Here is a 14070-nt window from a genome sequence, read left to right as displayed (position 1 = left end):
GGCAGGAACTGGCCATCTGGATGTGTACACACAGGTCACAGGGGATATGATGGCTTAGCTTTGGCTCAGAGGCCTGACATTCCTGTCTTCTTATATTAATAAGAAAAATAAAACAAAATAGTGTTGAAGTGTTGGGGTGGTGAAAATTTTGGGGGGCAGTATGGAGAGAGAATGGGCAATGTTTCTCAGGGCTACTTCAAGCGGGATTAGGGGCGGTGTGGGAACCTAGAGTGGGAGAGATTAGGCTGAAGGAAGATTTTGTGGTAAGGGGTGATATTGTCGGGTTGTTAGAAGGAGCAGTTGTCATATAGAATGATTAGTGATGGCCTGGATGCAGTTTTGTATAAATTGAAAAACCACACGGAAGACACAAGATCCGAATAGGAGAAGGAGAAAAAACAGGTATCAAAGGACTAAGAATTGGGAGGACCTAGCACATCTAATTAGAGAGAACCTAACCGGGTTCATTGTAATTACTTGCTTGGTTGGTGAGTTTTCAGGCTGTAAGTTTTTGGGGTGCAGTCCAAGTTGGTCTGGTGTCTGGAATGAGACTGGGACCTAATGAAAAGGAGTGTCCACACAGGAGCTCAAATGGGCTGGAACCTGTAGCATTCCGAGGACAGGCCTGAATTCTGAGAAGGGCAAGTGGTAAAAGTATTGTCTAGTCCTTTTTAAGTTGGTGACTGAGCTGGGTGAGGTGTGTTTTTAAAAGACCATTAGTCCATTCTGCCTTTCCTGAAGACTGAGGATGGTAAAGGATATAAAGGTTTCACTGAATACCGAGAGCCTGAGAAACTGCTTGGGTGATTTGACTAGTAAAGACTGGTCCGTTATCAGACTGTATAGAGGTGGGAAGGCCAAACCGAGGAATTATGTCTGACAGAAGGGAAGAAATGACCGCGGTGGCCTTCTCAGACCCTGTGGGAAAGGCCTCTACCCATCCAGTGAAAGTGTCTACCCAGACCAAGAGGTATTTTAGTTTCCTGACTCGAGGCATGTTCGTAAAGTCAATTTGCCCGTCCTGGGTTTGGGGCAAATCCCCGAGCTTAATGTGTAGGGAAGGGAGGGGGCCTGAGAAATTCCTGAGGAGTAGTAGAAAAGCAGACGAACACTGAGAAGTGATTTTCTTGAGGATATATTTCCATGATGGAAAGGAAATGAGAGGTTCTAAGAGACAGGCTAGTGGCTTGTAACCTACATGGAAGAGGTTATGAAATGACGACAGAGTAGAATGGGCCTGTGATCGTGGAAGGAGATATTTTCCTTGGTCTAAGAACCATTTGCCGTGTGTGGGAAGAGATTGATAGGTGGAAGTTTCAGAGGGGGAGTAGGTGGGAGTGACCGATGTGAAGGAGGAAAACTGCCATGAGGGATAGAAGTTGGAATGCTAGCTGCTTTTTTAGCTACCTTATCAGCATAAGCATTGTTTTGAGCGATGGTAGGGGGAGGAAAACAGATTTTGGAAGTTATGAAAACTGTAGAGAGTGAGTTGTGAAAGTTTGTGATTTTTAGGGCCTCTAAAAGTATTAAGGCAGTGGCAGCCGCTGCATGCAGACATGAGGGCTGGGCTAAAACAGTAAGGTCAAGTTGTTTGGACAGAAAGGCTACACATCGCGGTCCTGGCTCTTGTGTAAGAATTCTGACTGCACTAACCATGCCTAGGAAGGAAAGGAATTGTTTTGTAGAAGGGATCAGGGTTTGGGAGATTAGCTGAACATCATCAGCAGGGAGAGCACGTGTATTTTTATGAGAATTATGCCGAGATAGGTAACAGATGAGGAAGAAATTTGGGCTTGAATGAAGTAATTGGGGCTGTCCGTGAAGGCTTGTGGCCGTACAGCCCAGGTAATTTGCTGAGCCTGATGGGTGTCAGGGTCAGTCCAAGTGAAAGCTAAGAGAGGCTGGGATGAAGGGTGCAAAGGAATAATAAAGAAAGTATGTTTGAGATCCAGAACAGAATAGTGGGTTGTGGAGGGAGGTATTGAGGATAGGAGAGTATATGGGTTTCGCACTATGAGGTGGATAGGCAAGACAATTTGGTTGATAAGGCGCAGATCCTGAACTAACCTGTAAGCCTTGTCTGGTTTAAGGACAGGTAAAATGGGGGAATTGTAAGGGGAGTTTACAGGCTTTAAAAGGCCATGCTGTAGCAGGCGAGTGATAACAGGCTTTAATCCTTTTAAAGCGTGCTATGGGATGGGATATTGGCATTGCGCGGGGTAAGGGTGATTAGGTTTTAATGGGATGGTAAGGGTGACTGATCAGTCGCCAAGGAGGGAGTAGTGGTATCCTATGCTTGTGGTTTAACAGGCGGAGATACAAGGGGAGGATGCGAAGGAGGCTTTGAACTGGGGGAAAAGGCGGCAATGAGGTGTGGCTGTAACCTAGGAATAGTCAGGGAAACAGATATTTTAGTTAAAATGTCTTGGCTTAATAAGGGAGCTGGACAGGTGGGGATAACTAAAAAGGAGTGCATTAAAGAATCTTGTCCAAGTTGGCACCAGAGTGGGGGAATTTTAAGAGGTTTAGAAGCCTGGCTGTCAATACCCACAACAGTTTTGGAGGCAAAGCAAACAGGCCTTTGAAAAGAAGGTAATGTAGAGTGGGTAGCCTCCTTAATGATTAAGAAGGGGACGGACTTACCTTCCACTGTGAGAGTTACCTAGAGCGTCTGTGATGGTCCTGTAGGCTTCCAAGGCGATGGGGCAGCGTCAGTCTTCAGCCACTAAACCAAGAAGATCTGGGAAGGAGTCAGTCAGAGAGCCTTAGGCCAGAGTTCCAGGGCCTCTGGAAGTGGCTGCCAGGTGAGTTGAACAGTCTGATTTTCAGTGGGTTCCTGCATAGAAGGCACATGGCTTAGGAGGAATCCTGGGCTGCGGACATTCCTCGGCCTAGTGGCCAGATTTCCGGCACTCGTAGCAAGCTCCTGGGGGAGGCAGTCCTGGGGGAGGCAGTCCTGGGGGAACGCCTGGGTGCTGCAGTTTCAGGCATTTGGAAGTTCTTGTGCGCTGGAGTGTGGGTTTTCTCTCACAGTGGAGGCAAGGAATTGCAACTCAGAAATACATTGCTACTTGGCTGCCTCTGCTTTATTATTGTGTACCTTGAAGGTGAGGTTAATTAAGTCCGGTTGTAGGGTTTGAGGGCCAGAATTTAATTTTTGGGCTTTTATTTAATGTCGGGAGTGGACTGGCTAATAAAATGTATATTGAGAATAAGATGGCCTTTTGACCTTTTAGGGTCTAGGGCTATAAAGCATCTCAGGGTTGCTGCCAAATGAGCCATGAACTGGGCTGGATTTTTCATATTTGATGAAAAAGAGCCTACATGCTAACTGATTTGGGAGAGGTCGGATAAAAAAAAGGAGCATTAACCTTGACTATGTCTTTAGCTCCAGTTACCTTTTTAAGAGGAAATTGCTGGGCGGGTACGGGAGGGCTGGTCACGGAAGGAGACTGTAAGCCAGACCAGGTGTGAGGAGTGGAGGTGATAAAAGGATTATAGGGTGGGGGAGGGGAGACTGAGGAAAAATTGGGACCTAGCTCAGCCTGGTGAGGAGGGGAGAGGTCAGATGGGTCTGTAGAAAAGGAAGATTAGAAAGACTCAGCGACGCTTGGGGTTGGGACTGAGGGGACAGGCAGGAGGGAAAGAAGGAAGATTTGGGACGAGTTGCATTTGGAACAGAGACTAGGGAAGGACCGATGTGTAAAAGAATGCCTGAACGTCAGGCCCCGCAGACCGTTTGCCCATTTTCCAACAAGAATTATTTAGATCTTGTAGGATGGAAAAATTGAAAGCGCCGTTTTCTGGCTCTTTGGAACTACTGTCGAGTTTGTACTGGGGTCAAGTGGCATTGTAGAAGAAAATAAGGCATTTAGGTTTTAGGTCACGTGTGAGTTGAAGAGGTTTTAAGTTCTTGAGAACACAGGCTGAGGGAGGAGGAGGAATGGAGGGTGGAAGGTTGCCCATAGTGAAGGAGGAAAGTCCAGAGAAAAGAGAGAGTAGAGACATGGAGAGAAGGGGTTGGGGGGTTCTTGCCCTCCAGAAAAGTGGGAAAGGGGTTGGGACTTGGAGATAAGGGGTTTGGGGTTCTTGCCCTCTAGAAAAGCGGGAAAGGGGTCAGGATGTGGAGATAAGGGGTCGGGTGGTTCTTGCCCCCAAGAAAAGCAGAGAGAAGTGGTCAAGACATGGAGAAAAAGGGTCAGGGGGTTCTGGCCCCGAGAAAAGCAGAGAAGGGGTAGAGACAGAGAAGGGGTTGGGGGGTTCTTGCCCCCCAAAAAAGCAGTACTTGCTGCTAAGGGTGAAGGACCAAGGCAGGCATCCCCACGTTGTCAGACACCTCTGAAATGTGGGTGAATAATCAGGCAGGCATCCCCGTGTGATTAAACACCAAGGGAAGAATGTTTTCCCGAGTCCGTGACCAGCCCCATGGTTTTGGGTCCACGGATAAAACGCGTCTCCTTTGTCTCTACCAGAAAAGGAAAGGAACTGAAATTAAGAGAAGGGAAAGATTGAAATGTGGCGCCAAGATTGAAAGGAGAAAGAGATTGAGGGATAGTGAGAGAGGTTGGAGAAGACAGTCAAAAAGAGGCTGCTTACCGAATGTAAAAGTGGTGAGATGTTCCCTGGGCTGGTGGGTCTGAGGACCTGAGGTCGTAGGTGGATCTTTCTCATGGAGCAAAGAGCAGGAGGACAGGGGATTGATCTCCCAGGGGAGGTCCCCCATCCGAGTCACGGCGCCAAAATGTCATGCGCGTCTGTGTGAAGAGACCACCAAGCAGGCTTTGTGAGAGCAATAAAGCTTTTTAATCACCTGGGTGCAGGCGGGCTGAGTCCGAAAAGAGAGTCAGAGAAGGGAGATAGGGATGGGGCTGTTTTATAGCATTTGGGTAGGTAAAGGAAAATTACAGTCAAAGGGGGTTGTTCTCTGGCGGGGTGGGGGGGTCACAAGGTGCTCAGTGGGGGAGCTTTTGAGCCAGGATGAGCCAGGAAAAGGAATTTCACAAGGTAATGTCATCAGTTAAGGCAGGAACCGGCCATCTGGATGTGTACGTGCAGGTCACAGGGGATACGATGGCTTAGCTTTGGCTCAGAGGCCTGACACTTCCCTTTTCTCTGCCTTCTCAGCAGCATCTGTTAGTTTTTCTTTCTGATAATAGCCCTCCTAACAGGGTAAGATGGCATCTCGTTCTTCAGTGTAAGTGCTCATCACAGTCACTGGGGAGCTTGTCAATCATACGGAGGCCAGGCTTCACCTTGCAGGCTCATTCCCTGTCATAGAGCGAGCCTGGGAATATGCATTTTTCCCATCACTTTGCATAATAACTGCCCAGAGAGCTTGATTGAAATGCTAATTTTACAGCCACAGCCCCAGGAATTCTAATTTTCAGGTTCTGTGAAGGGCTAGGAATTTTCGTTATTAACAAGACGTTGGGACTCTAAGGACCATTGCTGTGGCTGCTCTTACAGCACTTTGAAATCTTTTAACATCAGGTATACGGCTCCCATTCTGGGTTCCTGAGCCCCTAAGTACAGAAGGGGGCTCCCTCCTCTAACTTCACTAGTTGAAAGAGGCAACTGGCCAGTCACCTCTCTTGCTGTTCTCGGCTTAGCTCATCTGGGGCATGCTAGAGCCCAGGGAAAAATTTCCTGTGAGAGAAGCTGTGGTTCAGCTACCTAACGAGGCCGTGCAGTGCGTGGAGGTGGGTTTTGCAGAAAAGGATGAGGCATTGATCCTCCTGTCCACGCTCTGGGCCTTTGCAGGCAGGTGTAACCCAGCACGAGTAGTGCCCATGCCTTCTCCACTCCCTGCCTGGACGCTCCGTGGCTTCCGGTTGGTCTTGGTGTACCTTTGGCTGTGGGGCCCCAGCTGGAGGGCAGTTATTCTCCAGCTGCAAGTGGCATGTCCTGAGTGTCTCAGGTTGCAGGAAGCTGCCTGGTCTGGTGACCCTCCAGCTGGACTCGGGCTTCTCCTGTGCCAGAGGCTGTGTCTGGGTAGAACCACCAGTCCAAGCACAGCGCTGTGCTCTAAGGCCCAAATAGCCTGTCATAATGCTGAGCTGCTCCTGCACAAACGAGACTGTATCAGCCAGAGGCAATTTCTGCCCTGCTCTCTTTTCTAATCTAGAAAACAGATCAGAGAGTGGGAAGTCCTGGGTGCCAAAGGCCTTGACACTCAGGGCATGGGGCCTGCTGGGGCGAACCTTACCCATCTCCCCTCCTTGCCCTGCAGGACAAGGGAGCTGGACGTTTCAGCTCCGGAGGAAGCTCCTGCAGGAGCTGGGAATGGCCAGGCTAAGAGTTCACTGGCTTTAGGAAGGGCCACCAGAATGAGGCTGACCTTTTAATTGCCGTCAAGTTATTATTCCAGTCTTGCCTGAAACCCTTTAGGAAGAGACTGAGGCTTTCCATAGCCGAGGTGGGTTCCCTAGACTTCTCCCACCATTTCCATCCTAAGCGGTGCTTCAGGATTTTCTCTGAGTTGAGTGTGTGGTGCTAGGCAGAGATGGAACTCCTGCGGGGCTGGAGGAGCATTACTTGTGACTTCCTCTGCCCGCCTGAAAGAAATGTCCTGCTCTTTATGGACTTGTTGGATTCCAGTTAAGTGGCTTTGAGGGTGTGACAGCCCGTCACCCCGTGCACTACACCAGTGCTTGCAAACTTTCCTGTGCCTGTCAGCCCCCTGGGGACCCTGTTAAATGGATATTTGGACTCCACAGGGCTGGGTGGGGGCCTGGGAGTGTGTATTCCTAACCTGCTGCTCCTCGGACTATGCTTTGAAGAGACGGGCCCTAAAAACTTGTCCACACAGGAATGCTTCTTATTCGTGCCTAAGCTTGGCTCCTGGGAAAGTGTGTGTTTGCTGAGTTAAAGTTGACTGGTACGCATCAGCAGCAGGCAGATGAGGCAAATGCTGTCTGTGTCATGAGCTGTCCTCCCTGAACCCACAGAGCTGATGGGTGCTACTGGGGCCCCTCATTAGACCCCTGACTTGGTTAAGCTGTGTTGACATGATGGAACCCTGGGAACAAGAGAAAGAATATAAGCGTAGAGTGTCATTTTCCCAGAACCAGGAAATACCATTTGGTTGAGCTAATTTACCCTCTAATGAAAGGATGAGTTGTCAGTTAAAATCCCACATCATTCACAATTCTCTGTGCTATTCTGCCTCCCTGTCTTTTGCTTGTGGAACTGACAAGGTGCAAGGAGAAGTATTGACCGTGGCTAAGAAGATGAAGATGCCCAGTGCCTCAGAAGAGCGCGTTCAGTCCCAGGAGAAGTAACGGCATGCACGGACACCCGCGTACCACCTTCCTGATGAGCGTCTCTTCATGTTTCAGATTCCACGCATTCGCTGAGAGAACAGAGTGTGTAGAATTTCCTGCCTTCTCCACGAAGGATGGTGACGATGTGATGACTTGGAATTCAAGGAAACTGAGAGGAAAACTCCCTCCAGGTACCTGGAATCCAGAAGAAGTGGGTGTAGCTGTGTCCCGAATAGCCTCAGATGACGTGGATCGTTAGGAAGTAAAGTACGAGGGAGAGACTCCCCGTGTCTTTTGTATGATATTATTAATGTGGTGCAAGAGCGGAGTTAGTGGATATTAGTGGTGAATTTGTCAGCCTAGCAACCGGGCATAAGTTTACAACCCAGGGAAATGGCCTAAGGGATGTGTGTTTACGAACTTGAGAACCTGCTGGAGATGTGGCCCTGGGCATGTCAATGCCGGAGTTAGTTCTCGGCAAGGCAGAGCCACTCTGCTGTGTGGATTAGTTGGGAGGCTGCAGAGAGGGTGTCTGCGGTTCTTGGGGGCATTTCTGCTGTCCTCCCTGTGATGAAAGCAGGGCCTGTGGATGCAGCTTAAGAGACTGGCCTGTCCCTTGTGAGGGCCGAGGCTGCACAGGAACCTTTATGGAGGCGGAATGAACTTCCCCTTTCATTCAACGAATGTGATCAGAGAACTTAATGAGGACAGAGAATGAGGTCACCAAATCAGTGAGAAATAGGCTGTGGTTCAGAAAAACACCGGAAGGTTACTCAGAAAGCCAGGAGATGGGAGTTTCTTTTAAGCTGATGCAATTGCAAAGTGCTGAAGACTCTGAATAAACCCCACTGAGAAAAGGAGGGAAGGAAGCCCCCTGTTCGATTGTTGGGTGAAGTGACCTGGTGGGTTGTTAGAAGTCTAAGAAACCCCACCCCCACTCCACCGCTTTTTAAATTATCACACAGATTTCTAGCTTCATTATAAGGCAGAGGCTACTCCTTAGGGATGAGAGAGAAGTTGTAGCAACAGCTGCTTGAAAGATTTATGTAATGGTGCCGCAAGGCTCCCAGGAGGAGGTTAGGTTGTCAGATGTAGATAAAAGTGAGGATGAGTCATGAGCCTGTTCCTGACACACACTTTGTAGATTCAAATTCTTGCTGTCCAAGCAGAGGAGGGAAGAGGTTCCCATAGAGTTCACTGGAGGCACTACTTCACGTAACAGACACCTTTGTTCCAATTATGAAAGGCACATCTCCAGAGAATTTGAGAAAATGCCAATATATAGGCAAGATCGATGCTAATCTAAGAAGAAATTAATTCAGGATGTATGTCATGCCTATTGAAAGTATTTCACAAGATTAACCCTAGTGGGCAATGATTTAATCAGGGCAAAGAATGTGAGATGTTACCAGCAACCCAAGGTGGGCCAATTCCTGGAAAGGGGGTTTAGTCTTGGTCTCTGGATTCCTTGGCAACTTAGTTATAAAGGGAAATACAAACTGCATAGCTTGCATTTTCAGCAACTACCATCTTACTAACCTTTGGAAGCAAGCAAATTACATACAAAAACACTTTTCTTAGAACAAAATGCTTGGCATGGATTGCTGTTCTCAGTCCATTTCAGTGATCACATCTGAATCTGGGGGGAGAATCCCAAATCCTAAGTACATGAATCTTGTCTCCTCTGTCCATCACAATGTCCCAGTATGTGAATCTTGTCTCCTCTGTCCATCACAGTGTCCCAGAAATGCCAACATTTCAAAGCCTACCTCTCCCACTCAAACTGCCCAGAAACCTTGACAGACTGTTTTGATTTGGAAAATGTGTGATTTCCCACCTCACCTGGGCCTCAGAGGCAGGTTTCTTCCCGTTACCTGATCACGTCTCTCTCCGTTGCCACATCAGCTGCTTCAAGCTTTTTCCAGCATCACTTTTCTCAGGCCACCCTCTTGTTTGGTGGGGGAGTGACTTCTTACATTATTTCCCCCTCTATTGTATAGAAAATAGAGACTCTCAAGTAAGGCGTTGGAGAAGCATAGCGCAGAGGACTTTGCTGGCAATCTGAAGGAATTTCCTGCTATTATTGACTTTTTGGATTCCAGGTAACAGGCTTTCGGGGTGTGACTTACCACGACGCCATGCTCTGTACCAATACAAAAAAAAAGAAACTCTGCAGTTAAGATAAAGAATGTTTTTTTAAAAATTATAGTAAATCATATGTACCCTAAATGTGCTATCTGAACCACTCTTAAGCTGAGAGTTCAGTAGTGTTAAGGACATTCCCATTGCTGTACACCCATCACCACCCTTTCCATCTTCCCAAACTGAAACCCTGTGCCCATGAAACAGTAGCCTCCGATGTCTGCATCTGTTCCTGCTGCTAGAGTAAAATATCCAAGACTGGGTAATTTATAAAGAGAAACTTACTTCTCACAGTTCTGGAGGCTGGGAAATCGGAGATCAGGGCACTAGCAGATTTGGTGTCTGGTGAAGGCTCACTCTGCTTCCCAGACTGTGCCTTGCTGCTGTATCTTTGGGAGGGGAGGAATGCTGTGCGCGCACAAGGCAGAGGAGATGAAAGGGCCAAAAAAAAAAAAAAAAAAAAGTGAACTGGACACTCCCTTCAGCCTCTTTTATAAGAGCACTAATCTTATTCAGGAGGGCTCCATCCTTATGACTTAATTACTTCCCCAAAGGCCCCACTCTTAATACTTAATACTGTGACATTGGGTATTAGGTTCCAATGTATGAATTTTGGAGGGACACATATATTCAAATCACAGCACCCCATTTGTCCCACCCTCACCCCTAGCAACCAACCTTCTACTTACTTTCTGTCTCCTTTCTGAATGTGACTACTGTAGGTATCTCATAAATAAGTGCAATTATACAGTATTTGTCTTTCTGCCACTGGCCTATTTCACTTAGCATAATGTTCTCAAGTTTCATCTATGTTGTAATATGTGCCAGAATTTCCTTCCTTTTGAAGGCGGATAATATTCCACATGATGAATGAGTGAACCAGAATATTCCATCTGGTTCACTCATTCATCATGGATGCGCCACATCTCGTTCTCTCATTCATCGTGGATGCGCCACATCTCGTTCACTCATTCATCGTGGATGCGCCACGTCTCGTTCACTCATTCATCGTGGATGCGCCACATCTCCTTCACTCATTCATCCACCAACGGACTCCTGGGTTACTTCTACCTTTTGTCTGTTGGGAATAATGTTATGAACATGGGTGTACAAAATATCTCTTTGAGATTCTGCTTTTCATTCTTTGGGATATATACTCAGAATAGAAGTTCTGAATCCTATATGGGGATTCTGTTTCTAATTTTTTTCCAGAAACCTTCACACTGTTTTCCATAGCGGCTATACCATTTTACATTCCTACCAACAGTGCACAAATTTCCCACATCCTGGCCAGCACTTGTTATTTTCTCTGTTTTTGATAGTAGCCATCCTAATGGGTGTGAGGCAATATCTCATTGTGGTTTTAATTTGGATTTCCCTACTGATTCATTATTTTGAGCAGCTTTTCACGTGCTTGTTGAAATTTTGACACAATATTTTAAAAAGCCAGAGTTAATGCCGCAAAAATCCATGATGATGAAAATATCACAATTTCAAATAAAGACGGGTTCCAACAAGACTCTGTGAGGCCATATTGGAGCCTGAGGCAAGAAGAGAAACGTGTGCCTCTATATATATGCTGTTATTTATTATTTGTAATGATAATTTGTTTCTAGGTTATTAAGTTAAAAAATCTTGAACAATTAAAATGTGTATTAATGCACTATTTTAAGTATTTTGGGAGTATATATCTCTCGCTAAAGTTTTTATTCATCACACATACTTTCAAAGTTACTTTCTCACATTTCTTATAATTTACAACTCTGAGTTGAAAATGAAATAAGACCTAGACTTAGAACATCCTTTTTTTTTTGAGAGGGAGTCTCGCTCTGTCTCCCAGGCTGGAGTGCAGTGGTGTAATCTCGGCTCACGGCAAGCTCCGCCTCCCGGGTTCACGCCATTCTCCTGCTTCAGCCTCCCAAGTAGCTGGGACTACAGGCGCCTGCTGCCACGCCCGGATAATTTTTTTGTACTTTTTTTTAGTAGAGGCGGGGTTTCACCGTGTTAGCCAGGATGGTCTCGATCTCCTGACCTCGTGATCCGCCCGTCTCGGCCTCCCAAAGTGCTGGGATTACAGGCGTGAGCCATGGCGCCCGACCAGAACATACTTTTTAGTTGATGAATTTGTTTCCATCAAGATTAGTAGTGTAAAATAATAAATTCTGTTTTAGTACAAGTGAAATGATGTAAATTTTAACATTTTTACTTTTTAATTTTCTTTTCTTTTTTTTTTTTTTTTTTTTTTNACGGGAAGAGTAAGTTTTTGGTTTTGTTTTGTTTTCTTTGCATAAACAAAAGACATGGTTGCACATGTTAGTATTTATTTTTTTATTTTTATTTTTATTTTTTTGAGACAGAGTCTCGCTCTGTCGCCCAGGCTGGAGTGCAGTGGCCGGATCTCAGCTCACTGCAAGTTCCGCCTCCCGGGTTCACGCCATTCTCCGGCCTCAGCCTCCCGAGTAGCTGGGACTACAGGCGCCGCCACCTCGCCCGGCTAGTTTTTTGTATTTTTTTAGTAGAGAGGGGGTTTCACCGTGTTAGCCAGGATGGTCTTGATCTCCTGACCTCGTGATCCGCCCGTCTCGGCCTCCCAAAGTGCTGGGATTACAGGCTTGAGCCACCGCGCCCGGCCAACTTTTTAATTTTCTAGAATTTTTTTCAACTACTTTAATGTTCTGGGAACAAATTACCCATTGCAAATCCATGCCATCATGTGTGCAGGGGTGCGTACTGCATTGCTCCCCTTCGCCTCGGGCTCCAACACGGCTCCTACTCAGCAGGGCTCCTGCCTTCTAATCCCATCCACTTCCCCCTTCCACATGCACCTCGTTTTCAAGCTCTGTCTGAACGTCTGCCATCTCTTGGGCCATATGCACTTGCTCTCATGTAAGCTCTGGAAGATGCTCCTTTGCTTCCCTGCTTCCTTCCATGTAAACATTACCTTTCTGGGAAGCATTCCGTGGCCAGTGTCTCCCGTCTGCCCTTTTAGGCTGGTTGTTGAGACATCTGCTGCAGCATACAAGCCATAGACAGGACAGTACCTTTCAATGGTAATTTGGGAAGGTCCAGAAACCGGGGCAAGCAAGAATTTCTGTTCACAAACTCCCGAATGCTAGAGAGACCCATTAGAAATTCTGTAATTGTATTTTTTCATGAGCTCGCCTGCATTTTCTTACACACTGGGGGAGAACGTGCAGAATTCCTGTCTTCCCCTGCTGCGTATGCCCCCTGAGCCCAGGAAGCACAGAGTGATGACAAAGGAAATGTGTGTGGGCGGGGGTGCAGATCTCATAATGTCTCATGACATAGTCTCCACCATCCGTGCTCCTTAAGCAAATCTCGATGTTTCTAGAAAGGAATAACTACTCACCTGCGTGAGGGTGGGGCTCGGTTGCTGGCCTGCACTGGGCTCCCAGGCCCTTGGTGCAGCTACCTGGCCGGGTGGTCAGAATCCCAGGGCCCCAAAAGCTGGATGCCCGGACGTGGGCACGTGGCAGTCGTCTCACCTTTTACTGCCAGGGATGACTGCCTGCCTCAGAGATTCTGCTTCCTCCCAGCACTGATCCGTCCCATCCGGGAATGCTCCCCCAGCCTCAGATGAGCTCCCCTCCCTGGTGAGAGCAGGATCTTTGGCTTGGATTTACGGAGTGTCGCAAGTTTAGTCTGGCAGATGCTGCTGACTGGAAGCTGCCACTCGTCTTTTAAGCCTCTGCTCCTTGTACCTGTCCTTCCCCTTGTTTCAGCCCAGAGTTGGCTGGGTCCCTGCCCCTGTTCCCACTCCTGGGGCATTGAGCGGGGGAGGTGGGTGCTCTGTTGAGAAGCCAGCATCTTCCCTGCCATACTTCTCTGCATGAGGGCGTCCCTGCCTCTTTCTCTCTTTATGATGGTCTTGGCTGTCTGCTGGAGAGGGTCAGGGGTACCAATGGAATACAGATTATTATGGGACCAGAGCGATGCTCCCTCTTGGTGCTCCTCTGAGCCACCCAGCCCCCAGCAGCTTCTCTGACCTTCTCTGTTAATGAGTGTAGATTTTCTTCCTGGCCTGTGTCTACCGTGAAGTATTAATATTCATCTTACCCATAAACAAAATAAGACAGGCACATTAAGCTTCCCTGAATCTAGGAATTTTCCTTGGAAAAGATCCTTTTCCAAGACTGGGCAACATTTTCCCCATTCTTGCCCTGGGGTCTCAGTTTCCCCTGTCCACAGTCTTGTGGCCTATGCCCCAGGCCCCCTCACCAATGGCCAGTTAAGAGGTGGGCCTGATGGGCAGGTAGCAGGGTCTCCTTGCCTGGGCACCTGGCTCTCAGGGAATCTGTTGACATTCCTCCTACCTAGCTTCTGAAAGCTTTTTACACATAGCAGCCGCTCATTGTTTAAATGTGGGGACACTTTTCATCCGCTCTGGTTGGCGGTGTTCCATCTGGTGCTGCTGAAGGAGACCTTTTTGCTTCAGAATCTGAAACAGCCCTGAAAAACCGTCTTCTATGCCCCTCTCTTTCTGTGTGGATGTGTCCGTTTTGCACTGCTACAAAGGAATACCTGAAGCTGAGTAGTTTATAAGGAAAAGAGGTTTATTTGGTTCAGGGTTCTGCAGGCTGTGCAAGCAGGGCACCAGCATCTGCTCAGCTCCTGGTAAGGCCTCAGGAAGCTTCCGAAAGCCTTT

The 14070-nt window shown here is 47.6% G+C and overlaps 1 protein-coding gene across 1 annotated transcript in view; it reads left to right on the top strand.

The window, feature by feature from the left end:
• The window catches only part of VWA3B (von Willebrand factor A domain containing 3B), a 238457-nt gene that overhangs the window by 43551 nt on the left and 180836 nt on the right, over window positions 1-14070 (top strand). Inside the window, exon 7 of the mRNA XM_025353936.1 lies at window positions 7338-7453. Within this exon, the coding sequence (XP_025209721.1) occupies window positions 7338-7453 (116 nt within the window). The remainder of the gene's footprint in view (window positions 1-7337; window positions 7454-14070) is intronic.

Source organism: Theropithecus gelada, chromosome 13, assembly GCF_003255815.1.
Source record: "Theropithecus gelada isolate Dixy chromosome 13, Tgel_1.0, whole genome shotgun sequence".
In the NCBI taxonomy this organism is placed as follows: domain Eukaryota; kingdom Metazoa; phylum Chordata; class Mammalia; order Primates; family Cercopithecidae; genus Theropithecus; species Theropithecus gelada.
This window is presented reverse-complemented; position numbering and strand designations above follow the sequence as displayed.